The sequence below is a fragment of the Canis lupus genome, chromosome 27 (assembly GCF_003254725.2).
Source record: "Canis lupus dingo isolate Sandy chromosome 27, ASM325472v2, whole genome shotgun sequence".
Lineage (NCBI taxonomy): Eukaryota > Metazoa > Chordata > Mammalia > Carnivora > Canidae > Canis > Canis lupus.
The window spans coordinates 2599088-2626528 of record NC_064269.1 but is presented as its reverse complement, the minus strand read 5'-3'; the positions used below and the strand labels follow the sequence as shown (position 1 = coordinate 2626528).

General features: G+C 44.1%; 2 protein-coding genes across 3 annotated transcripts; both read right to left on the bottom strand.

The window, feature by feature from the left end:
- Positions 1 to 3395: 3395 nt before the first annotated feature.
- Positions 3396 to 8915, bottom strand: LOC112667219 (keratin, type II cytoskeletal 6A-like). The gene is made up of 9 exons (XM_025458807.3): positions 8284 to 8915; positions 7174 to 7388; positions 6773 to 6833; positions 6525 to 6620; positions 6236 to 6400; positions 5616 to 5741; positions 4562 to 4782; positions 4308 to 4342; positions 3396 to 4194 (listed from the first exon to the last, which is right to left on the bottom strand). Exons 1-9 carry the CDS (start codon positions 8821 to 8823, stop codon positions 3941 to 3943), a joined length of 1713 nt encoding a protein of 570 aa, XP_025314592.1. The 5' UTR covers positions 8824 to 8915; the 3' UTR covers positions 3396 to 3940.
- KRT6A (keratin 6A) lies at positions 3396 to 26430 on the bottom strand. Of its 2 annotated transcripts, XM_049102741.1 has the most exons (10): positions 25796 to 26430; positions 24692 to 24906; positions 24291 to 24351; positions 24043 to 24138; positions 23754 to 23918; positions 23135 to 23260; positions 22117 to 22337; positions 21863 to 21897; positions 21471 to 21749; positions 3396 to 3915 (listed from the first exon to the last, which is right to left on the bottom strand). In XM_049102741.1, the coding sequence occupies exons 1-9, from the start codon at positions 26333 to 26335 to the stop codon at positions 21496 to 21498; spliced, it is 1713 nt and encodes a 570-aa protein (XP_048958698.1). In that variant the 5' UTR covers positions 26336 to 26430; the 3' UTR covers positions 3396 to 3915; positions 21471 to 21495. The 2 variants fall into 2 exon arrangements, with proteins under 2 accessions (XP_048958698.1, XP_025314591.1); XM_025458806.3 differs by lacking the exon at positions 3396 to 3915 and having other exon boundaries at positions 21100 to 21749.
- Between the last annotated feature and the right edge of the window lie 1011 nt (positions 26431 to 27441).

Genomic DNA, 27441 nt, shown 5'->3' with positions numbered 1-27441 from the left:
ATGACTGAGAGCTAGAAATCTAAAAGCAATCTATTGCTAATGTCCTAACAAAAGATGACCATTTTCCAATAATTGCAAATATGTTGTTTGAATTGTTTTTTTCTGTTTTGTAAAATATTGGATAGGTAGAAAAGGATAAGAAGAACTTAATAAACCCTTGGACACCTTCACTCAGATTTTACTATTGTGATCTCAAGATCAGCTTTATTTTATTCATAACTTCACCTTCTTTCTTCATCCACTTTAAATATATTTGAAAGGAAATTCTGAAGGATCATATGATTTTACCAGTAAAAAATTCAGTTTTTCTGTCTAAATGGCAGATTATTTAAAAAGTGACCAAAATGCTATTTTTATGTCTTAAGTTTGTTAATTCTCTAACTTCATAAAGTGTCTAATATTCAAATTCCTTGTATTCTTATTGATTTTTTTATAATTTTTCAATTCAGGTTCTAAACAAGGTCCATACATATTTGTTTGAGTGATGTATCCTCCAAATATGTCCTTTAAATCATTTAATCTTCTCTCTTTTTTTTCAACTTATTTCTCAAGTAAACTAGGTTAATTGTCCCTAGAGTTTTTTATTTTTTGGGTTTTGTGATTCCATCCACTGTTGTCATTGAATATGTTACTCTCTCCTCTCTCTCCTGACAGTATTCCTGTCAATGGGTACTTAAATCTAGAAAGGTAATAAGTTTATTTTACATATTTAAACTTTTCCAGAAGTGGATGCAGTTTAAAGTGTATGAGAATGAATATTGTCACTGGGGTGCCTATATGACTCAGTCAGTTAAGTGACTGACTCTTAGTTTTGGTTCAGGTCATGATCTCAGTGTCATTAGATGAGCCCTGCATGAGGCTCCTCACTCAGCATGGAATCTGTTTGAGAATCTCTCTGTCTCCCTCTGCCCCTCTCCCCACTTGCATGTTCTATAAATAAATAAATAAATAAATAAATAAATAAATAAATAAATAAATAATAAATCTTAAAAACAAAGAGTAAACATTTTAAAAAAGAATGAATATTGTTACTACAATATTTACATATTTAGAAATGACTAAGTAACATATGTTTGTCTATCAAAATAAATGTTCAAGGCAAGTCCCCAGCCATGTAATTGAAGATATTTCTGTGCTTTGGGGGGACTGTTGGTGTGTATGAATTTGTGTGTGTGTGTGTGTGTGTGTGTACACACTTCCTTTAGGTATTCCAGTTATGCTTGTGTTGGACCCACTTTATCTGTATTTCCTTTTGACTCTCCTTTGATATGCTTTGACTCTTCAATTCTACTCTCTTTTCTCAATATTCTCCTGTATGTCCTTTATTGTGCATTTAACATACCTATTGCCTTTTATACTGATACTAAATTGGCCTTCATTTGCATTGTGGCTTTATTTTTCTCTCTGTCTCATATCTGACCTGTAAGTAATGTTTTAGCTGTTGTTGTCTCATTATATGGTTTTTATTCTCAAATTTAATAGGGGGTTTACTTGATTAATTTTGGTAATATTTTATAGTAACTTTGTGCTGGTGATTATTATCTGTTTTTTGTTTTTCATATTCATTTCATTTTCAAACAGGTGTTATGGCTCCCCAGGGCTCTGTGGGTTTGTAGTCTTCCTGGAAGTTCTTCCCTGATGTGTCTCTTACTTTTCTTATCTAATTTGGACTTATGTGAAACAAAGATGAAAACCTTGCCTTTGTTCTTCAGAAATCCTTCAGACATGTTGAAGAGACTTGCACAGTTATTTGCAAATAGGGTTTACAACTGCTTTCTCTGGTTCAAGGTGTATGTGGTGGGGGAATTAGAGGTAGAGAGTGTGGAGAGAAGGTGGAGGGTTGAAGGAAGGAGAGAGGTTGGGGAAGAGTTCAGGAACAGGCTGCTGCCTACTCAAGACCTAAATTGCAATAGGTAGAGAGTAGAACAGTTGCTAAGAAAAATATTTTTAAAAGCTTTACTATAATTATAAAGTTGCCTATTCCTGATTGGACATTTGTTTAGATGTTGTAAACTTTTGACTGTTTTCCAGAGCTCCTACAGAGTTTACTCAGACAGTTTCTGGTTGTTTTTTGATGTTTCTGGGGGCAGAAGGAGAACTTGGAGGTTTCCAGTCTGTCATTCTGCTATCATCACCTGCACCATAAGACTTTAATTAAATAAATCTATGTATCTATACTGTTTTTGCAATTTCTTCTGTTAGATGCTGTTTTCTGTATAATTTTCCAGGTCAGTTGTTTCCTTTCCATTATTCCTCATGAGTGCATAAAATATGAAAGTTAAATGGGCTTAGATTTTGGAACGAGTCATCACTTTATCTGTTGTCGGGAAGTCCTGGCAGAGGATGAGGAGGTGCCAATGGGAGAAGCTGCCCATGTGTTAGAAGTGAACACAGGAGAATACTGATACAACAGGATCCAGAAGCACCCTCTATATAATGTTGGATTGAAGAAATTTTCTCTTGTGATGTGAGAGCCTGGGAGCTAGGAAGATAAATGATCACTCATGAAGAAAAAGGAACTGATATGATTAAGAGCAGGACAAGTTGAATGATGAGAGGAGCCATACCCTGAATTTTCATTTCCCATTCATAGAGGTCAAACCTGGCCATGCCACACCAGAGGGGCAATGTGGAAGCATCTCTTCCAAGCACCAGGGACCCAGCTCCATCCGTTTCCATGAGAGCCTTAGGGTGTGGCAAGGTGGGAATTTCCATTCTTGTTTTGCCTTACACTTCAAGAAATCACCATATGATTTTTGTACCTGAGTCTTTGGATTCTTAATTTGAGAACCTCTAGTATGTTCAATTTTTCCATGTTGTGAAGATTGTTTGGATTCACATCCACATACATACAGCTTCTCACATTTGTGCTATTTCCTCAGTACACATCTCTAGAGGATAATTGCAGTTCAGAAGTACAAACACTTTAATTTCTCTTGGTATACATTGTCAGGCAAATTTCTTGACCATGAAGCTAATTCCAAGTAGAAATCAAATATTTATCCCTTTTTAAAATGTCCTTTTGATCTGATAGGCCAGAAATATATTTCCCCAACTGATAATTTAGGGTTCAATGCTAGGAGGTGTAGTGAAGTGGTCTTAGAGGCGAGGGAAGTGAGGCCAAGCCACTTCTGCCTGGTACAGGCAATAAAAAGCAGAGTATACAATGATGGCGGACCAGGTTCTTCCCATTTGACTTGCTAAAAATTTAAACAAAATCTTATCCAAGAAGGAAATCTCAAGTGTCAGGACACCAAACTGTAGGCTTTTGTGTCTCTCTCAAGGAAGAGACTGAGGTTTATGGGGACTGGGAGTATCTTTAATATGTGAATAGGCATTGTCCATTGAAAAAAACCTCAAGAACTGGTGACAAATCAAAGCCATAAAACAATGCATTATGTAATAAAAATGCTTTATTTAGCAATTAGAAGAAAGCAAAGAGCAGAGGGAACTTCACAGAGATACAGATTCTATACGTTGGAGGACAAGTCTCTTGTGCTTTCAGGACCACTGCAAGGAAGGAAGAACCCAACATTGGGAAATTGGGGAATTCATGGTTACCTGGAGGCAAGTGGGATATTGCCCTGTTCTAGAGTAGGACCCAGGTAATGTTTCAGTGATGAAAATGTGGAGAAGTAATTTCCTTATAATGCTCAGCCTCATATACCAAATAATGGAGGCAAGACAGTACTATTTTGGTAAAAAAGTGCAGCCCCACTTGTGTTATATAATGGTGTAACTCAGAGGTTGATCTCCTATGGTGAGCAATGTATGCTCAGGTGGGGCAGGGATAGGCAGTGAGGAGACACCAAGGCACTCAGAGACTTGAGCTCAAACTCAAAAAGTAAGAGGAATCAGAGACAGGGGAGGAGAAGTAGCCTCAGAGAGGGCAATGCAGCTGTAGACTTGGACAACCTGGGATCAGAGCCGATGGCAGGACTTAGTGCTTGTAGCTCTTCCTGCTGGAGGATGAGGTGGTGGTGTATTTGATGGTGGAACTGCTGCCTCCAGAGGAGCTGAAGCCACCCCCCACGCCTCGGCCACTGCTGGAACTGAAGCCAGCTCCAAGGCCGTGGCCGCTGCCATAGGAGTAGCCGCTGCCTCCACCCAGGCCTGAGCCACTGCCCATACCGCTGGCACCGCCAAAGCCACCAGCGCCGCCATAGCCGCCAGAGACGGTGGACTGCACCACAGCTGTGGATGGGAGACAGACAAGGACACACAAGACACGGTGAGCTCGTCCTGCCAGCTTGAGTCCAGCCAGAAGAGCACAAGGGCAAGGGAGGGAGGCAAGCAAAGGTACTTACAGATGTTGACTTGTCCAACGCCTTCTCCACTCAGCCTAGGAAGGGGGAAAACACAGGGAGCATGAGTCCTCAGAGCCACCAGGGGACCAGAGTGGGAAGCGTCAGTGTGAGGCTAGCCCACGGGGAAGCTGCCTTCCAAATGGTCCTCTGAGAGCAGCCACTGTGGCCATAACTAGAGGGCCTTCAACTCGGGCTCCTGCCAGCCTTCCTGCACAGGGATCCAGATGTTGGAGGGGCCTGTGTGAGGTACCCACCTGCACTCCTCGCCCTCCAGCAGCTTCCTGTATGTGGCGATCTCCACGTCCAGGGCCAGCTTGGTGTTCATGAGCTCCTGGTACTCCTTCAGCAGCCGGGCCATGTCCTGCTTGGCCTTCTGCAGGGCGTCCTCCAGCCCAGCCAGCTTGTTCTTGGCGTCCTTGAGGGCCATCTCTCCACGCTGCTCAGCATCAGCGATGGCAGACTGCAGGTTGGTGCACTAGAGGAGGGACATAGGCAGAATGGATGGCAATTCAGTCCTCCAGAGATCAACCACGCTGCTGCTTTCTAGCGAGGAAGAGTTCCAGAGCCCAGGTATCATGGAAAAGGACGTTGGCCTTTTTAGCCCAGTCTTTTTCTGTTCTGCACAAATTATCCAGTCTGGGTGCCCCATGAGAAAACCTGTGCCCTTTTTTAACGACCCTGGACTACACTGGACAAAACACCAGCAGATTTAGAAGAAATGGACCTACTCGCTTGTTTTGACTGCTGTCTCCATAGCCAGACCAGGAGCTTTTGTGCTGAGCTCATGTGGATGCCACACTATTTTATACAAAATTAGGAGCAACTTCACTTAAGGACGTGAATTTCACATCTAGCTGCTGAGATCTGGGCATCCTCACTCCTAAGGGATTCTAAACCGCTTGGGCAACACTGAACATCATCATAGGTCGTTGTTCAACTTTCTTTTTCAAGTGAATCTTGGGCAGATTTGGAACAAGAAGTGCCCCTCTGCCGACCTCCCCTTTTCTTTCCTGACTGGTCTGGTATTCCTAAACCAATCCTTCTCCTTCAGTAATGTCTTTGAAAGGCCCCGAGACTACCTTTTTACAGTCTGACTAACTGGGATTGTTCCTGTCACCTGACTGTATCATTGTCTGGTGTTGGCATCTGTGTGTCCTAACCTGTGGGACCTCACTAAGGCTGGGAGCTGCGCATCCTCCTCTCTCTGCTGTTCCCTCAATTCCCAGCATTTCCCAAGTGGCGGCTGCTGACCAGCTGGTGGTGTAGCAAGGAAAGGAAGCTTTTCTTCTCCAGAGGCCCCCACCGTACCTGCTTCTTGACATGGTCGATCTCAGATCTCAGCCTCTGGATCATGCGGTTGATCTCGGCAATCTCCTGCTTGGTGTTGCGCAGGTCGTCCCCGTGTCTGCCCGCTGAGACCTGCAGTTCCTCGTACTGGAGTCCAAAGAGAGAGAAGGTGGTGTATATGGGCTTTCACATGCCAACGGGGATTTGACCTCTGAGTCAGGCATTTCCCACCCTTGGACCTAGTGGCTTCTCCCCAGGGGGCTTTAGGGAAAGTTGATGTGGCAAGGTCATTGGATACTGGACATTGGTCACAGACCCTCTTTTGATGAGACCGCTGATAGCCTGTCCAGTTGGGACCAACGATGTTCTGTGTCATGTTTCTGAGAGTCAGCATCAGGGCGGAGACAAGAGCAAAGATCACTCGGTCCTTAGCTATGCAGCTGTCGTCCTGCACCTGGGTTCTTTGACTTACTGAACTTGGACATAAAGTCTGTAAATGCCTACTGTATGAGAGCAGGGTAGCCATCCTATGGGAAAACATCGGCTTCCCTGCAGCAGACTTCCCAGCAAAGGAGGTAGCCTTGCTGGTGTAGAGGGCGGGGACACGGGCACTCCTGGGCAGCTGCCAACTCAAGACTCACCTTGCTCTGGTACCAGGACTCAGCCTCAGCCCGGCTCCTCTGGGCGATCTCCTCATACTGGGCTTTGACTTCAGCGATGATGCTGTCCAGGTCCAGGTTACGGTTGTTGTCCATGGACAGGACCACGGAAGTGTCGGAGATGTGGGTCTGCATCTGAGACAGTTCCTGCAGAGCACAGGAGAGTCAGATCATCTCTGGCTGTGGCGTTCACAGCGGTATCCAACCCCAAGCTCCTCCACCCCCTGCATTGTCCCATCAGAGCAAATGAAAGAGGACTGGAGATGCTTACTGCGTCATACAAGGCTCTGGTGAAGTTGATCTCATCTGTGAGAGCATCTACCTTGGCTTGCAGTTCAACCTTATTCATGTAGGCAGCGTCCACGTCCTGGGGCACAAGGCAACAACGTGGAGTCAGCTGAGCCTCCTTCCCAGTCTGAACCCTTCTAGCCTCCCCGTGGGCGCCCTCTTGGATGTGTGCAGGGACCCAGATCCTCTCCCTCTCCGCGGAACACGGTCCCCTGATGTTCATCGGCTCACCTTCTTCAGGGTGACAAATTCATTCTCTGCTGCCGTGCGCTTGTTGATTTCCTCTTCATATCTAGAGTGAGAACGGGGTGAGGGACACTGAGCCATGGCCAGGATGGTCCCGCAGAAGCAGCCTGGCATCCCAGCTTCCATGAAGCAGATATATCCGAGTTGAGCTTTCCCGCCACTGAGCCCAGAAATGATTTTCTGTGTTCCCTAAAGTTTGTGTCTTTTCTCTCCCCGTCTATCTCTATGGCCCTTTTGTTGTTTGGGGGTTGTTTTGAGGCACTAATTGTGATTCTCATTGCCATGGACCTGTTTCCCTATGGGACCATGTCCACCCCTGGACCAGATCAGCTGGCGGTCCTCACGTGTGCATTTCAGAACTGAGCCCTTCATGCCCTTGAACTCACTTGTTCTTGAAGTCCTCCACTGTGTCCTGCATGCTCCTCAGCTCCGAGTCCAGGCGGCCCCTCTCCCCCAGGATGCTGTCCAGCTGTCTCCTGAGGTTGTTGATGTACTGCTCAAACAGGGGCTCCAGGTTCTGCCTCACGGTCTTGGTGCCCTGCTCCTGGAGCAGAGTCCACTTGGTGTCCAGGACCTTGTTCTGTTGCTCCAGGAAGCGCACCTGGAGGAAGACAAGGTGGTTATTTGCCAGAGAAAACACGGGAGAAAGAGACATGACTTGTCCCCTGGATGTCACCCAGGTCCTGGGCTGCCTCAGAGCATGTACGGAGGATGAGGCTGACAATGCTGCGCCCTCACACCTATTCCTTCCCACTCCAGCAATCCTAGTGTGAGATTCCTCCGTGGACCCCTGGGATCATCTCACTACTGCGCTGTGCAGCCTATCGGTGACATTCCACAGTCTTCTCTTTTTATTGAAAGCACCATCACACGTTTCCCCGTTCCATCACACAAAGTGTATTAAAAATCAGACCTCAGTTAAAGGAATATTAAATATGCAGAATGTGACGATTAAATCCAATTCAGTAATGATTGGCTTCCAACTACCTCTGCTTTGGTACCCGGTTCTCCTCTACAACGAATGCCCTGATGGTCATGCTCTGGTTCTACACAGTTAGTATTTCTATGAATATAGAAATATTTCTGAGTCTTTTTCTTCTAATCCAAGCAAATCTTTTTCTTTTCTTTTTTCTATCACTCTTTTTCCTCATGCCCGGAGCCCTAGAGCAGATTTCCACCTGCAGTGGAAGCAGATTTCCACCTCTTGGAATCTTCAGAAGGTCAACCTAACCCATTCCGTTCTCTCACTGCCTTAATTTGCTTCCCACTTCCCCCAAGTAAAGCATCCTTCCCTGGCAGGGGTGAGGGATGTTTAAGAGACCCAGGGGGTTTAGATGATGTGCAACACCTCTGCCTGCTGTGAACACGGAGCCCAAGCGGCACCCTGGGGAAGAGCTGGTCTCCCTCCCTCCTGAGTGTCCCCCGGGTTGGACATTCATTGGTTGTCTAGTCTGGGGGCCCTGAAAGGCCAGTGGAGGCAGGTGCTCCTGGCTCACCTTGTCGATGAAGGAGGCGAACTTGTTGTTGAGGGTCTTGATCTGCTCGCGCTCCTCCGTCCTCACCCTCTGGATGGTGGGGTCGATTTGCAGGTTCAGGGGAGTGAGGAGATTCTGGTTGACGGTGACCTCCTGGATGCCTCCGGGGGGGCACACGGGGAAGCCAGAGCCCCCGTAGCCACCGGCAAAGCCAGCTCCACCACCGAGCCCGAAGCCTCCACCAGCTGCACCCCCAAAGCCAAATCCGCTGGCGGCTCCACCTCCATAGGCAAAGCCACCTCCAACTCTGCCACCATATCCGCCGCTGATGGCACAGCTGCCGCCTCCGATGGAGATCCTCTTGGAGCCGCCCAGGCCATAGAGGCTCCTGCTGCCAAAGCCAGCTCCGCCACACGCTCCGCCGAGGCCACCACTGCCCCTGGAGCGGGACACGGAGACGCTGCTGAAGCCCGAGCGGCAGACCCCGGGGACTCTGGCCGAGCTGGCGCTGAAGCCCCGGTGGCTGATGCTTTGGCTCCTCATGGTGGATCTGCTAGACATGCTTCGTGAAGAGGAGAAGGCTGAAGAAGGCGCGAGAGGCTGGAGGGTAGAGCTGAGAGGAGCAGATCTGTGAGATGAGCCTCCCGGCAGCGGTTTATATAGGGTGAAAATGGGCTGGGCCCCGTCCTGGAAGGTGAGCTTGCAGATTGGGAAGGGCTGGGCTCTACAGACACTGATGTAACATCTGGATTATTAAAAAAGTTATGAAATATGAAGATTGCATTTTTGGCTTCCTTTAGTCAGGGAAAAATTACTCCTGTCTCTCAGCTTTGACTTGATCTCAGTACAATGAGACTATTCTCAATTCACTGAGCTTGGAGTTAGTCACTGTCTCGAACAAAGGATCGGCATGTTATGCTTGTACATCAGAAGGTACTAAGTGCCCTCCCCTCCACCTGTTTGGACCCAGCAGAGAAAGGAGATTGAAATAATATATTGCATGTGCTCTCATTAAAAATTCATCTTTTTCATAATTAAAAAGTTAAATATGACTTTTTCCTTTTATCTAAAACTTCACCCACATAAAGGAGTAAAATAACAATGTAATCGGTCCCCATGTTCTTATCACCCAGTTTTATGAAAGTCATTGCCTCATGGCCAGTTACAGCTCCATATTCCCACATTATTCCTTAGCAATTGTAAATTATTTGAACACAAATACCAGAGATCTAATTGTCTCTGTGGCACATAATTCTACATGTATGAGTAAACAAGAGACCCTTTTAAAAAAATATTTTATTTATTTATTCATGAGAGACACAGAGATAAGCTGAGACACAGGCGGAGGGAGAAGCAGGCTCCATGCAGACAGCCCAATGCAGAACTTGATCCCAGAGCACGACCTGAGCCAAAGGCAGACACTGAACCACTGAGCCACCCAGGTGTCCCTATATGAGAAACCCTTTAAAAAAATAACTAAAATATCATTTTTATTATTCCCCAAAATTTATATATTCATTAATATCGACAGATATCGATTCAATCTTCAAATATTCATGTTAGTATTATTCGTGCATTATATCTTGGCTGTCCAAGTCAAGATCCAAATAAGTTCTACACATATTGTATGTGGATGATATGTCTTTTAGATCACACATCTTTCAAATTTTTTGAGTCATTAGGTCCTCCTTCATAATTTTCTTTGTAATTTACCTGTTAAAGAAATCAGGTTATTTTTTCCCAGACAGATTACGTTCTTGGATTTTTCCTTTTTTTTTTAATTTTTTTTTTAATTTTTATTTATTTATGATAGTTACAGAGAGAGAGAGAGGCAGAGACACAGGCAGAGGGAGAAGCAGGCTCCATGCACCGGGAGCCCGATGTGGGATTCGATCCTGGGTCTCCAGGATCGCGCCCTGGGCCAAAGGCAGGCGCCAAACCGCTGCGCCACCCAGGGATCCCACGTTCTTGGATTTTTCTAATCGCATATTCATTGTGTCTCATTTAACATCTCATCGTACCCTTTGCATGTCCCATAAAGTGATAGTTAAAGCTACAAACTTAATATGCTATATAAACATTCCAGATGCAGATGGAGTAGACTGCCTACTTATATATTGAATGTTATTACTCACAGTGGTTTGTATGTTTAAAAATTGAGGAAGGAATAGATGTTCGAGGAACAAAATACATGCTCCAGGCTGTTGCCCAGCCGATCAATTCCCATATATGGGTGCAAGCAATATTTCCCTTTCCTGTGTATCTTTGTAGTAATCTCACTTGGACGTGGTTCTGTGTTTTTTCCTGACATATATGTGATGTGTGTGTTGTGTATGTTTATGAGAGAGACTGAGAGAGAGATGGAGAGAGATATTGGGTGGGACTGTATATGTACAGAGGGAGCTTATATTGTTAAAAAAACATTATTTTATGCATATTTATGAATATATAAAACCCACCTATATATTCTCTTTTCAGTTACACCTGCGTTGAATTTATTGGTGTTTTCTCTTCATTTTCTGTGATGGCTGCTTCCTGCCTGCTTGGTCCTCTTCCCTCTGTCTGCCTCCCCTTCCGAGTCCATTACTGCGCCTTCAGCAAGGCCTTGGCCTCCTTGTCTGTTTCCACCTTGGCCTATATTTCTATGATGTCTGTCTTGTTTCTTTGCTCCTTTTCTGAGCTCTACAGGCTCACATTTTCTTTTTTATTATCCCATCCAATTGCCTCTTCATGCTCTTATTTTATTGTGGTGTCTATTTCGTTAAGTTTTGGGTAATATTTTATTGGAACTTTTTTCTGTTGAGTGTTTTTCACGTGTCTCTTGTTTTTCTCATTCTCTGTGGTTTTTAACATAAGGTATCTTTTGTGGGTCCTGGAATAGTTCCTTTCTGACCAGTGCTCATCTTTGAGTGAGGTGAGACCCTCCTGGGCTTGCCATTTGCAAGGTGTCTTCTGGGAGGGGGCCAGAGCCATATCCAGGCTAATAGGGATTCTCATTATGACAACCAGCCTTGTGAATAATTCCTTTAAGCTTTCATTCAGACAAGCCAGCAAAGGTCACTGGAGAGTGGCTCACAATTCATTCTCAGGCTTCTTTGCTTCACCAGCACAATGCTGCCAATAGGCCTCAGCTGATTCCTTATTCAGCATTGCCTTTGCAGTTTCTAGAAACTTCATGACAAATGGGGTCCTGCCTCTGGCCCACACACCCAGTTCTGACTGTTGCAAGCAAGGGATTCCTGGATTTGCCCCTGATGAAGTGTCCTTTACAGTGAATTGGCAGGAGCTCAGTGAGTCAGCAGTGGCTGGCATGCAGGAAAACCTGTGTTAGCTTTGTTTGCTGTTCCTATGTGGTTACCGTGTTGTTTGGTTTTGATTTGTCAGTTTGTTCTAAGTGTTCTTCACTGAGATGTGTAGCTGTGGCCATCTTCTCTCTGAGTTTTCTTAACAACTGTGCTTGTGTGTCTTAGAGAATGTTCTTCTTCTTCTTCTTCTTCTTCTTCTTCTTCTTCTTCTTCTTCTTTTTTAATGGGATTTTAAGATTTTTTTCATTTTGGTGGTTGAGGTGAGGATGGAGTTTCCCTTTATATTTCTTATTCTTCTTGTCATTTTCAGGTAATTTCTGGAAGGGGAAAGACCTTCCTTTCATCTGCTAGGTTCCATTCAGAAGTCTCCTGTTCACATATTTTTTTTTTCAAAGATTTTGACTTATTTATTCACGAGAGACACACAGAGAGAGGTAGAGACATAGGCAGAGGGAGAAGCAGGCTCCCCGTGGGGAGGGACTCTATCCTAGGACCCCTCTGTCACACTTCATAAAAATAATTTTATTCAGTGCAGATGTCCTTGCCTTCAGGGTCACCTGACAGTTTTCAACAAGACGTCATCATATTTACCATCCGTAGAAATTTAATCCTAAATTAAAAGCTCTCCTCAGTGTGACAATTTACTTAATTGCTTAAATAAAATTTGTATCGTTGAACATTTCGAGCAGATACAATCACAGAGAGTAGCATATAAACCACCAGGTACCAATCACCCAGCGTAAACAATTATCAGTGCTTTCTCATTATTGTCTCATCTAATCCCCCTTCTTTTTATATCTGAGTCCTCTACTACTTTTGTGGAAATAACTTAAAGGAAATCCAGACATCAAGGCATTTAACTCATAGATATTTGCAGGCTGGTCTAAGGAATGACAACTTTTTAATCCAACTGCGTAACAATACCATAGCTTTCTTAAGCAACAGTCCTTTTAAAATGACATCTAATACCCACTTATATTTGAATTTCTCTGATTATCTCAAACATGTTGCTGGAAGCAACATCGTAACCAGGTTCATATATTGCATTTGACTGCCATGTGTCTTCAGGTTCCTTTATTTGACAACAAACTCCTTCCTTTTCTTTCATATGCCATTGATTTGTAGAGAAATTATTTTTCCTGTGGAATGTCTACATTCTGGATTTGGCTCACCGTTTCCTGTTGGTGTCATGTAACTTCTAGCCCTAGTGTTCCTGCATACTAGTAGTGGTACTGGAGTTAATTAGATTTATTTCCATGGTGTCAGGCAAGATTAGTACTAGCTGTGCTCTGTGCTCATCAGATCACGACGTACACAATACTAGCTGGTCGATTTTTAGTGATATTAAGGCTAATCAGGGGACTTCTGTGGTTCAGTCATATCACTTCATTGAAGAGTACACAATAAAATTTCACCTAAGATCGTGACATTCACTGATCATTTCCTAGACTCAGTACTTCATGAGGAGTTGCAAAATGGCAATTTTCTGATTTTATCATCCTGCATCTGCATTGATTAGCCAGGACTCATATATAAAGAAGGACTCTTCAGGTTTACTCTTTAGGTAAACTAATAGTAAATTCATCCGTGAGAGTCAAAATAAGTACTTGATTCTTTCTTTTTTATTTATTTATTTTTACATTTTTAAAAATGACAGTACATGAATAATCATGTAATGTCATCACACTCTATCAAAGGTATAAATCCTATTGCATCCAGCAACATCACAATACTTCTTTTGCTGTAACACTGGTGTTAATGTTTACTTTTTTTAAAAAAGATTTTATTTATTTATTCATGATAGACAGAGAGAGAGAGAGAGAGAGGCAGAGACACAGGCAGAGGGAGAAGCAGGCTCCATGCAGGGAGCCTGACGTGGGACTCGATCCCAGGTCTCCAGGATCAGGCCCTGGGCTGAAGGCAGCTAAACCGCTGAGCCACCCGGCCTGCCCAATTCTTTCTCTTTTAAAATCACTTTCTAGTGGCCTCTGGGCAGCTCGATCAATTAAATTTCTGCCTTCAGCTCAGGTCATGATCTCGGGGTCCTGGGATTGGGGTCCCCCGCCCCGATCAGGCTCCCTGCTCAACAGGGAGTCTGCGTCTCCCTTTCCATCTGCCCCACCCCCTGCTCAAGCTCTCTCTCTCTCTCAAATAGATAAATAAAATCCTTTTTTAAAAATCACTTTTTAGACCAATGGATTGGAAATCTAGCAATTTCCAAAGGTAACCAAGGAGGTTTTTAGTTTGGTCATTTGTTTCATTTTAATTTTTGATATAATTATAAATTCACAGTTTAAAAATTATAGATTTGATATATTTTAGTCCATTGCAGCCATTAGTTCTTTGGGTGCTTAAAAGTGTCCCATTTTAGGCCAGTGGGAGTTTTTCAGATCGGCTTCTGTGTCCTTTGACAAGACTCACTCGGTTTCAATAGCGCCCTTGTTTTCTGAGATAAGAGGTCTCCAGCGTACCTTGTACTTACCTTGCAACAGACATGGAATCAGTCATTTTGGCAAACAGTTCTGGCTCCTTTTATTGGGAAATAATATTCATACACTAGAATTTGGATGATAAGAGCACTCACCGGTACTGGGTTGTCTCTGCTTTGAAATCTTTTCAATGGACAGAACTACGAAAGATGTAAGAATATATTTAAAAACAAATCAAAAGTTTGTAGTAATATTTTCGATTCAAACAAGGTTTCAGGATGATTTTATACCTGTATTTATTGTTTCTCTCACTGAAATCTTGGCCCTGAATGACATAAACATATTATTTATTTGCTTTATCCTGCACCATACCTATGGTAGTCTCAAAATCACAATATCAATGTTATTATTAAAAATAAGTCTACTGAATGCACTTTGTGATTTCTCTGGGGCTACTTCCTCCAAGTATATGAAGAAAAACAAATTAGGAAAAGGGGATGGAAAGAGAGAAAGAGGTGAAAGAAAACTTTCATGAACATTCAGATGAATTCTAGGCGGACAGTCTCAGACAGGAGCAGGAACACAAGGTCCTCCATTACCACCACTGTTGAAGCAGTTTCTTCAGTGAGAGGAGCACAGATACAGAGGACAGTGACCTTAAGGAAGTAGCCTACTAAAGGAGCATGAAGAGGTTGGGAACTGTAAAAACGTTGAAGGAAATGGAGTCTCTGAGTGGATACGCTTCCAAGACCTGAAGTGGATGGTTTTCCTGCCCATCCCTACTTTTTAGTGCCGAAGGGATTGTGGGACCCCTGGAATCTAATAAGTGAAAGCATCGAGAAGGGAACACCCAACAGGAGTTACGATCAAAAAGGGATGCAGCTACTTCCAGAGATGGACACCTCAGCCCCTTTGTCCTCCTATCCTTGGATCTACTGCCAGTTTTTCATAAGTCAAATACAATGAATAGGTAGCTAGCAAGGAAGTCTGTAGGGATTGCCTCCTGGGGCATGGAGCAAGGCAGAGAAAAGCAGCCTGCGCTCAACCGCTCTCTGAAGCATTCCATCCCCTGACTGTGCTGCACCCTTCCCTTCTATGAGATGTGCACCCTTCCATGCATTGGGATGTGCTCAGAATTGTACCTAATGCAGCTGGAATCTACCTTGGACTGCCCACTAGCAATCATGCTGGATCACAGAGGATTCAGCTATGGTAGACTTTGGGCATGTTGCTAACTAGCAAAGAGTTCTTCTACTTGAGTGTGTAGTTAAAAAGATGTATTTCTTATCTTTTCCAGATACATGGACTCTGTACTGAGGAAGGCAATTGGCTAGGCTTCTCAGGAAGTCAAATCCAGTATCTAACCACCATTGGTACTGAGGGCTCATTCCTCGCCTCAAAAACAACTCTTTGTTGTTGCAAAAGAAATCCATTCCCTCTTACTCAGTCCTCAGTGGGGAAAGGGATAAAATGCAATGTTTTCTTCACAGGGATACAGGTAAATCTAAAGTTAAATCTTTTCTCCCTTTGTACCAAAAAGCAAAACCACAATTACCCCAGATTTCCTATAATGAGGACATCTTTGGGGGACTCTTTTTTACTCCCTTTTGAAACAATTTTCAATGATGAAATTAACACATGTTCAACATTTGAATATTCAGAAAGTACACAGTTTCAAAGAAAAATGGGTTATTTACATTAACATCAACTTGAGCTAACCAATATTATTGTTTTAGCATATGTGCTAAACGCTAAAGTAGCATACGTTACTTCTCTCTGTTTCTGTCTGTCTCTCTCTACTTTAGTTGTTTTATAATTTTGTTTACAAATTTGGCATTTGTTAAAAATATAGACATAACTTTGAGGCTTCACACCTAAAAATTTTTTTTATTCATTTATTCATGAGAGACAGAGAAAGAGAGAGAGGCAGAGATACAGGCAGAGGGAGAAGCAGGCTCCATGCAGGGAGCCCAGTGTGGATCTCGATCCTGAGACCCGGGACTACACAACCAGGCCCTGAGCCAAAGGCAGACGTTCAACTGCTGAGCCACCCAGGCATCCCTGGAGGCTTCACACTTTAAGCATTTTTTGTAATAAACTTTTTATTTTAGAATAATTTAAGATTTACAAACAATTTGTGAAGATAGTTCAGAGGTCCTGTAGACCCCACACACCCAATTTCCCTGTTATTAATATCTCACATTAGTATGGTACATTTGTCACAATGAATGAACCAATATAAATATATTATTAACTAGTCCATACTTTACTTGGATTTCTTTAGCTTTTACTTAATGTCCTTTTTTTCCGTTCTAGGATCTCATCCAGGATACTACACTGCATTTAGTCATTCTATCTCCTTAACTCCTGTTGGTTGAGACTGTTTGTCAGGCTTTCCTGTTTTGATGACCTTCAAAATTTTGAGGAGCAATGGCTAGATATTTTGTAGATGTCCACACTTGGGATTTTTATAAGGTTTTCTCATGATGACACTGGGGTTATGGGATTTTGAGAAGAAGATGGCAGAGGTGACATGCCATTCTCATCCCATTGTATCAAGGATATATACTATCGACATGACTCATCACTGTTGATGTTAAGCTTGATTACCTGGCTGAGGAAGTGTTTGTCAGATTTTGGTAAAGTTATTATAAAGTTATTCTATTACCCCTTTCCTTCATGCTCTTTGGAACAAAGTTATTATGTACAGCCCACACTTGGGAGGGGTGCAGTTATTCACTACCTGCTGGAAGCAGGAGCACCTATGTAAATAATTGAGAATTCTTCTGCATGAGAATAATCTATCTTCCCTCATTAATTAATTTAATCATTTATCCATATCAGCATGGGCTCATGAATATTTATTTTGTATTTTGCATTATAATCCAATCTCCTTCCTTCCTTCCTTCCTTCCTTCTTTCCCTCTTTCCTTCCTTCCCTCCTTCCTTGTACAAATTGTTCCAGTTTGGCTATTGGAAGCTCTTTCAGTGGGCTTTTTGATTATTTCCTAAATTTTTGGCACTGAAAGATATTCTACGGTTATCTTGTATATTTTCCACCCTAGGCCTCGAATCAGTCATTTCTCCAGGGAGACTTCTTCATTCCTAATGATATTAGTTAGGGTTTGCCAAAGAAACAGAACCAAGCAGACTTATGCATATATATATATATATATATATATATATATATATATATATATAAACACATTATAGATTTATAGATTTAGGACATATATAATACACATAATTACACATAAATACATGCAATTCTATATATAATAAATCTATAATAAATGTTTTATATGTATATAATCACATGAGTCAGTTCCTTATAACAAATCTTTCTTATATATATCTATATATGTATATCTATATGATCCTTGTATGCATGCATACATATACAAAAAGAGATTTATTATAAGGCCTTGGCTTATGTGATTATGGAGGCTGCCAAGTCCAAAATCTGCATAGCTGCTGTTCTAGGTTGAGTCTGAGGGCTGGCAGGCTGTTGCAGAGCCAGGAAATGCTGATGTCCCAATTCAAAGGTCATCAAAGCAAGAGAATTGCTTATTTAGGGGAGGGTCAGCCTTTTGTTCTCTCCAGGCCTTCAATGGCCTGGCTGAGGCTCACCCATATTATGGAGGGCAATCTACTTCATACAGACTACCAATTTAAATGATAATCTCATCTAAAAACATCCTGAAAGAAATGCCCAGAATAATTTTTGACCAAATATCTGGGCACCTTGTAGCCTAGTGAACTTGACACATAAAATTAACCACCACATTAATAGTGGGTCATGGTATTAGAAACCAAGATCTGGATGCTAGCTGTGCTCATTGGTACTGGAGTGTCATTGTTTCCAGGTGCCCTTAGGTGATGGAGCAAAAAAACAATGTGTACATTCTAGCATTTCCCTGCATATACACGCATCTATCAATGCTACCATATGTAACTAAACTAACCATAAGCTCATGCTGATGTCTACAACTTTAATTCATTACCATAAGGATTCTTTTAGCTTTTGCCTTTACTTATATGTACACTCAATCCAATGATGATAAAACTGGCTCTAACCATCTGCCATCCATTTACTTAATTTTTCAATCCCAGTATATGTGTAGAATGGCTTCACAATTATCAACACCTTGTCTCTGTGGGAATCAATGTTACCAACTACAGTGTTTATGCACAGTTCCTCTTGCCTTTAGTCTTACAGTTTCTGCTCATTTCCAGAGTTACTTAGGTCAGCCTTTTTTATGCCCAACCCCTTTCATGAAGTGGTTTTGTACATTTGTAATACTGTAGTTCTTTTTTTCACATTCTACATTCAATCCTGAGATTGCTCAATCTCATAAATTATTCCTTTTTAATTTCAAATATTCAAAGTTCACTCGTGCTACCAAATCCTATGAGCGTTGATAAATTCAGTGTCATGAATTCACCATTACAACATCATACAGACAAGTTTACCCTCAATAAGTCCTCCTGTGCTTCACTTATTTAACCTTGCTAAAGCCTTTTGCCTTTCCATATAAATTTTAGAATCAACTTGTTGATAATCAACAAAAGAGCTTGCTAAAATTTCAATTAGGATTGTGTTGAATCTATAAGCCAACTGGGAAGAATTGACATCTTAATAATATTGAATCTTCTAATCCATGAATATGCAATATCTATTCATTTATTTGCACCTTTGATTTCTTCCATCAGTATTTTATAATTTTCCACATAGATTCTCTTACCTTATTTGACTAGATTAATACCTAAGTATTTACCTTTTCAGTACTACTATAAATGATACTTTTTTAAATTTCAGCATTCAGTTCTTTACTACTGGTATATAAAAAAAAACAAATGACTTTTTAAATAGTAATCTTGTGTACTACAACTTTGCTATACTGGCTTGTTTATTTCAGAAGGTTTTTGACAAAGTCTTTCAGATTTTCTACATAGACTATCATTTCATCTGGGAATAAAGACAGTTTTATTTTTTCACCTGTAATCTGTATAACTTATATTGTTTTCTCTCATCTTATTGTATTAGTTAGAACTTCCAGTACAATGTTGATTAAAAGTGGAGAGAATACACACTTGTCTTATTCTTGACCTCAGAATAAAAGGGTCCAGTCTCTCATCAGTCAGTATGATGTTAGCTATAGGATTGTTTTTTAATGTCCTTTACTAAGATGTGGAACTTGTCCTCTATTCCTTGTTTGGTGAAATTTTTTTTTTAAATCAATAGATGTTGGATTCTGTTCTATAATTTTTCTGCATTAACTAATAAATTATGATTTTTCTTTAGTCTTTTGCTATGGTGAATTACATTGATTGATTTTTGAATGTTGAGTCAGCTTGTGTATCTGGAATAAATCTCATTTGTCGTGGTATAGAATTCTTTTTACATATCACAGGACTCAATTTGATAATATTTTGCTGAACGTCCTCATGTCCATGACCATAAGAGATATTGGACTGTAGTTTACCTTTCTTGAAATGTCTTTAACTGGTTTTGGTATTAAAGTAATGCTGTCAAAAAAAAAATAAAGTAATGCTGTCCTCATAGAATGAGTTAGAAAGTGTTCTTCTAATTTCTATTTTCTAGAAGAGATTGTCAAGAATTGGTACCATTTGTTTTTTAATTGTTTGGTAGAATTAACCAGTGAAAAATCCAGACCTGGTATTTTCTTTTTTGGAAGATTATATATTATTGATTTGATTTCTTTAATAGATATAGGACTAATCTGCTGATCTGCTTCTCCTTGTGTCAGCTTTAGTAGTTTTATGTCTTTCTAATTTGGCCCATTTCATCTAAATTATCAAATTTATAAGTATAGACTTGTTTGTAGTTTTTCTTGATTATAGTTTTGATGTACATGCACCATAAGATTTTAATTTAAATCCATATATGCATATACAATTTTTTGGCCTCCTTATTGTGTATTGCAACATCCTAGATAAATTTCTTTGCTAATTATTTTACGTCCCATTATTCCTCATGGGAATATTAGTGTGTGGTGAGTGGACTTAGATTTTGGAAGCCAAATGTCACAGATACGGTGTTAGGTAAATTCTGTGCAGAAAGTGAGTTGGTGACAAAATGAAAGGCTATCCCTTCTCCCTGCGGGAATGGTTAAAGGGGAACACAGCAGGATCCAGAAACACCTTTATAAATTAGCCAATCCATGGGAATTTTTCCTATGCTGAGTTGGAGTTAGGGGTATGGAGAAAATGGACTAGAAACAGTAACTGGCCTTTAGAAGTAAAGGTTAATAGACCATCTTTGCCCTGTCTCCTGAATTTTCCCTTAACCATTCTTAGAAGCCAAAGCAGGCCAGGACACACCTAGAAGGGATGTGTGACCATCTCATCAGAGCAATAGAACTTCTTTAAGTCCCTATGAGAGGCCGATGAGGTAAGGAAGAGGGAGTTGCCATTCTTGTTCTGCCTTCCCACTTTAAGAAATTAGCATCTAAGTCTTGTGCCTCAGTTTTTGGATCCTTAATCTGTCCAGCTGTAGATTTTCAATTTCTTCATGTTATGAAGACTAATGGAATTCACATCCATGTAGATATGCCTTCCTGCATTTGTACTATTTCTCAGGATGTATTTCTGAGCATAATTCCAGTTCAGAAGTATACATATTTTAACTGCTCGTGATACAAGTCAGGCAAGTTTCTAGGTCATGAAGGCAATTGCAAGTAAAAATCAAATATCTTCTCTCTTGTCAATGTTCTTTTGCTATAATTGGATGGTAAAATATTTCTCTGAGCAGGATGGGTGGCAGTTGAGGCAGGGGGCAGAGAAGACTTAGATCAAGTTAGAGAGACGAAGCTGCTACTACTGAATACAGGTAGTAAAAATAATTTTACAATGATGCTAGACCATATATGTGCCACTTGACTTGCCAAACATTTATATGGAAGCAGATCTGGGAAGGACTCCTGATCATTAGGATACCAAACTACACTTTATTGAAACTATCTGAAAGAAGGTGGTAGGGTACATGGGTATTGGGAATAACCTTCATAATAATAAGGCATTCCACCTATTAAAAAGTCTAAGAGCCAAAGGTGAAAAAGTAAGTCAATACCACACCATAAATCATATTATAAATCTGCTTTATTGCAATTAGAAGAGATCAAGAAGCAGAAGATAAACACAGGGATAAAAACCCTGTTTATCACACACCTGGACACTTCTACTATCATAACCATTGTGAGGGAGGACCTCAACATTAATGAGATGGGGAAACCCTGGACCAGTGACAGCAGAAGTTGCCCTATTCTGAAATAGGACCCAGGTAGTGGCCTTTAGATGGTGAGCAATGGAAGCTCAGGTGGAGTAGGTATAGACAGAGAAGAAAAATGAAGGCACTCAGCAACTTGAGCTAAAACCCAGAAAGTAAGAGAAATCAGAGACAGGGGAGGAGAAGTAGCCTCGGAGAGGGCAATGCAGCTGTAGACTTGGACAACGTGGGACCAGAGCCGATGGCAGGACTTAGTGCTTGTAGCTCTTCCTGCTGGAGGATGAGGTGGTGGTGTATTTGATGGTGGAACTGCTGCCTCCAGAGGAGCTGAAGCCACCCCCCACGCCTCGGCCACTGCTGGAACTGAAGCCAGCTCCAAGGCCGTGGCCGCTGCCATAGGAGTAGCCGCTGCCTCCACCCAGGCCTGAGCCACTGCCCATACCGCTGGCACCGCCAAAGCCACCAGCGCCGCCATAGCCGCCAGAGACGGTGGACTGCACCACAGCTGTGGACGGGAGACAGACAAGGACACACAAGACACGGTGAGCTCGTCCTGCCAGCCTGAGTCCAGCCAGAAGAGCACAAGGGCAAGGGAGGGAGGCAAGCAAAGGTACTTACAGATGTTGACTTGTCCAACGCCTTCTCCACTCAGCCTAGGAAGGGGGAAAACACAGGGAGCATGAGTCCTCAGAGCCACCAGGGGACCAGAGTGGGAAGCGTCAGTGTGAGGCTAGCCCACGGGGAAGCCGCCTTCCAAATGGTCCTCTGAGAGCAGCCACTGTGGCCATAACTAGAGGGCCTTCAACTCGGGCTCCTGCCAGCCTTCCTGCACATGGATCCAGATGTTGGAGGGGCCTGTGTGAGGTACCCACCTGCACTCCTCGCCCTCCAGCAGCTTCCTGTATGTGGCGATCTCCACGTCCAGGGCCAGCTTGACATTCATGAGCTCCTGGTACTCCTTCAGCAGCCGGGCCATGTCCTGCTTGGCCTTCTGCAGGGCGTCCTCCAGCTCAGCCAGCTTGTTCTTGGCATCCTTGAGGGCCATCTCTCCACGCTGCTCAGCATCAGCGATGGCGGACTGCAGGTTGGCGCACTAGAGGAGGGACGTAGGCAGAATGGACTTGCAATTCAGTCCTCCAGAGATCAACCACGCTGCTGCTTTCTAGCGAGGTAGAGTTCCAGAGCCCAGGTATCACGGAAAAGGACATTGGCCTTTTTAGCCAGTCTTTTTCTGTTTTGCACAAATTATCTAGTCTGGGAGCCCAGTGAGAAAACCTGAACCTTTTTTTAACGACCCTGGACTACACTGGACGAAACACCAGCAGACTTAGAAGAAATGGACCTACTCGCTTGTTTCGAGTGCTGTCTCCATAGCCAGACCAGGAGATTACAAAATTAGGAGCGACTTCACTTAAGGACGTGAATTTCACATCTAGCTGCTGGGATCTGGGCATCCTCACTCCTAAGGGATTCTAACCCGCTTGGACAACACTGATCTTCATCCGGGGTCCTTGCTCAACTTTCTTTTTCAAGTGAATCTTGGGCAGATTTGGAACAAGAGGTGCCCCTCTGCCGGCCTCCCCTTTTCTTTCCTGACTGGTCTGGTATTCCTAAACCAATCCTTCTCCTTCAGTAATGTCTTTGAAAGGCCCCGAGACTACCTTTTTACAGTCTGACTAACTGGGATTGTTCCTGTCACCTGACTGTATCATTGTCTGGTGTTGGCATCTGTGTGTCCTAACCTGTGGGACCTCACTAAGGCTGGGAGCTGCGCATCCTCCTCTCTCTGCTGTTCCCTCAATTCCCAGCATTTCCCAAGTGGCGGCTGCTGACCAGCTGGTGGTGTAGCAAGGAAAGGAAGCTTTTCTTCTCCAGAGGCCCCCACCGTACCTGCTTCTTGACATGGTCGATCTCAGATCTCAGCCTCTGGATCATGCGGTTGATCTCGGCAATCTCCTGCTTGGTGTTGCGCAGGTCGTCCCCGTGTCTGCCCGCTGAGACCTGCAGTTCCTCGTACTGGAGTCCAAAGAGAGAGAAGGTGGTGTATATGGGCTTTCACATGCCAACGGGGATTTGACCTCTGAGTCAGGCATTTCCCACCCTTGACCTAGTGGCTTCTCCCCAGGGGGCTTTAAGGAAAGTTGATGTGGCAAGGTCATTGGATACTGGACATTGGTCACAGACCCTCTTTTGATGAGACCGCTGATAGCCTGTCCAGTTGGGACCAACGATGTTCTGTGTCATGTTTCTGAGAGTCAGCATCAGGGCGGAGACAAGAGCAAAGATCACTAGGTCCTTAACTATGCAGCTGTCGTCCTGCACCTGGGTTCTTTGACTAACTGAACTTGGACATAAAGTCTGTAAATGCCTATTGTATGAGAGCAGGGTAGCCATCCTATGGGAAAACATCGGCTTCCCTGCAGCAGACTTCCCAGCAAAGGAGGTAGCCTTGCTGGTGTAGAGGGCAGGGACACGGGCACTCCTGGGCAGCTGCCAACTCAAGACTCACCTTGCTCTGGTACCAGGACTCAGCCTCAGCCCGGCTCCTCTGGGCGATCTCCTCATACTGGGCTTTGACTTCAGCGATGATGCTGTCCAGGTCCAGGTTACGGTTGTTGTCCATGGACAGGACCACGGAAGTGTCGGAGATGTGGGTCTGCATCTGAGACAGTTCCTGCAGAGCACAGGAGAGTCAGATCATCTCTGGCTGTGGCGTTCACAGCGGTATCCAACCCCAAGCTCCTCCACCCCCTGCATTGTCCCATCACAGCAAATGAAAGAGGACTGGAGATGCTTACTGCGTCATACAAGGCTCTGGTGAAGTTGATCTCATCTGTGAGAGCATCTACCTTGGCTTGCAGTTCAACCTTATTCATGTAGGCAGCGTCCACGTCCTGGGGCACAAGGCAACAATGTGGAGTCAGCTGAGCCTCCTTCCCAGTCTGAACCCTTCTAGCCTCCCCGTGGGCGCCCTCTTGGATGTGTGCAGGGACCCAGATCCTCTCCCTCTCCGCGGAACACGGTCCCCTGATGTTCATCGGCTCACCTTCTTCAGGGTGACAAATTCATTCTCTGCTGCCGTGCGCTTGTTGATTTCCTCTTCATATCTAGAGTGAGAACGGGGTGAGGGACACTGAGCCATGGCCAGGATGGTCCCGCAGAAGCAGCCTGGCATCCCAGCTTCCATGAAGCAGATATATCCGAGTTGAGCTTTCCCGCCACTGAGCCCAGAAATGATTTTCTGTGTTCCCTAAAGTTTGTGTCTTTTCTCTCCCCGTCTATCTCTATGGCCCTTTTGTTGTTTTGGGGTTGTTTTGAGGCACTAATTGTGATTCTCATTGCCATGGACCTGTTTCCCTATGGGACCATGTCCACCCCTGGACCAGATCAGCTGGCGGTCCTCACGTGTGCATTTCAGAACTGAGCCCTTCATGCCCTTGAACTCACTTGTTCTTGAAGTCCTCCACTGTGTCCTGCATGCTCCTCAGCTCCGAGTCCAGGCGGCCCCTCTCCCCCAGGATGCTGTCCAGCTGTCTCCTGAGGTTGTTGATGTACTGCTCAAACAGGGGCTCCAGGTTCTGCCTCACGGTCTTGGTGCCCTGCTCCTGGAGCAGAGTCCACTTGGTGTCCAGGACCTTGTTCTGTTGCTCCAGGAAGCGCACCTGGAGGAAGACAAGGTGGTTATTTGCCAGAGAAAACACGGGAGAAAGAGACATGACTTGTCCCCTGGATGTCACCCAGGTCCTGGGCTGCCTCAGAGCATGTACGGAGGATGAGGCTGACAATGCTGCGCCCTCACACCTATTCCTTCCCACTCCAGCAATCCTAGTGTGAGATTCCTCCGTGGACCCCTGGGGTCATCTCACTACTGCGCTGTGCAGCCTATCGGTGACATTCCACAGTCTTCTCTTTTTATTGAAAGCACCATCACACGTTTCCCCGTTCCATCACACAAAGTGTATTAAAAATCAGACCTCAGTTAAAGGAATATTAAATATGCAGAATGTGACGATTAAATCCAATTCAGTAATGATTGGCTTCCAACTACCTCTGCTTTGGTACCCGGTTCTCCTCTACAACGAATGCCCTGATGTTCATGCTGTGGTTTACACAGTTAGTATTTCTATGGATATAGAAATATTTCTGAGTCTTTTTCTTCTAATCCAAGCAAAATCCTTTTCTTTTCTTTTTTCTATCACTCTTTTTCCTCATGCCCGGAGCCCTAGAGCAGATTTCCACCTGCAGTATTTTTTAATCTCTTGGAATCTTCAGAAGGTCAACCTAACCCATTCCGTTCTCTCACTGCCTTAATTTGCTTCCCACTTCCCCCAAGTAAAGCATCCTTCCCTGGCAGGGGTGAGGGACGTTTAAGAGACCCAGGGGGTTTAGATGATGTCCATCACCTCTGCCTGCTGTGAACACGGAGCCCAAGTGGCACCCCGGGGGAGAGCTGGTCTCCCTCCCTCCTGAGTGTCCCCCGGGTTGGACATTCATTGGTTGTCCAGTCTGGGGGCCCTGAAAGGCCAGTGGAGGCAGGTGCTCCTGGCTCACCTTGTCGATGAAGGAGGCGAACTTGTTGTTGAGGGTCTTGATCTGCTCGCGCTCCTCCGTCCTCACCCTCTGGATGGTGGGGTCGATTTGCAGGTTCAGGGGAGTGAGGAGATTCTGGTTGACGGTGACCTCCTGGATGCCTCCGGGGGGGCACACGGGGAAGCCAGAGCCCCCGTAGCCACCGGCAAAGCCAGCTCCACCACCGAGCCCGAAGCCACCACCAGCTGCACCCCCAAAGCCAAATCCGCTGGCGGCTCCACCTCCATAGGCAAAGCCACCTCCAACTCTGCCACCATATCCGCCGCTGATGGCACAGCTGCCGCCTCCGATGGAGATCCTCTTGGAGCCGCCCAGGCCATAGAGGCTCCTGCTGCCAAAGCCAGCTCCGCCACACGCTCCGCCGAGGCCACCACTGCCCCTGGAGCGGGACACGGAGACGCTGCTGAAGCCCGAGCGGCAGACCCCGGGGACTCTGGCCGAGCTGGCGCTGAAGCCCCGGTGGCTGATGCTTTGGCTCCTCATGGTGGATCTGCTAGACATGCTTCGTGAAGAGGAGAAGGCTGAAGAAGGTGCGAGAGGCTGGAGGGTAGAGCTGAGAGGAGCAGATCTGTGAGATGAGCCTCCCGGCAGCGGTTTATATAGGGTGAAAATGGGCTGGGCCCCGTCCTGGAAGGTGAGCTTGCAGATTGGGAAGGGCTGGGCTCTACAAATAGTGAGATCAGCCCCAGCCTCTTAAAGGTATGAAATATGAAGATTACTTCTTTGGCTTCCTTTAGTCATGGAGAAATTCTCCTGCCTTCCAGCCTTGACGATCCCAACACAATAAGGCTGGATATGAATTCACTGAAGTCATGAGTTAGTCATGTTCTCAAACAAAGGAGACAAGGAGCTGATCTGTGATAATTGTCCCTTCCTTCTGCTTACTCAGACACTCCTCTGTGTGCCCCCTTCCCACACAGGTTTTCTCCTCTACCAGCACCACCCTTTCCATCAGGGTGGGACTGACTGTGAGTTCTTATAGGCATTTGCCCAAAGGCCTGAGCAAGAATTGGCCTGCAGTGATTTTCACCATGTCTATACCTGTCCTTCTAGAGCTCCCGGCTGTTCTTCCTGGTGGCCTAGGCATGGAAGTGGGGGCTGTTTGGGGACAATATCGTCCTTTGAAAAACAAAGGGATAGAAAAGTTGAGTTTTTATACTGTGAGATCAGCATTTGCTCCCCGTCCCGTGTGATAAGGTGCCCAATTGGCAGTTTTCCTGAGAGTCTCTGCCCAGAGACCTGACTTCTGCACTTCCCTCCCCAATTCTTCTTTTCCACTTGATCTGTTATTATGCAAAAGTTTCTTTCCAACTAGAGTCCATAGACATCTTTTTCTCTCCTGTTTTGGTACGTTCACTTGGAACTTAAGGAATCTAAGATGGGTAGGACAAAAATCATTGAAGCATTCACTGACTCTGGTTCTGATGCGCTTTGACACTTCTTAGGAATCAAGAAGCAGACACCTTAATGGAGTGTACGGAAAGTTGAGGGTCATATAGAAACAGTGAATCATAAAAAAATGTGCCCTTACATGTGTGATTACATCACAAGTAAATTCCAAATTTATATTTCTAATCTCAGTGCTTAAAATCTGAAATGGCTACACA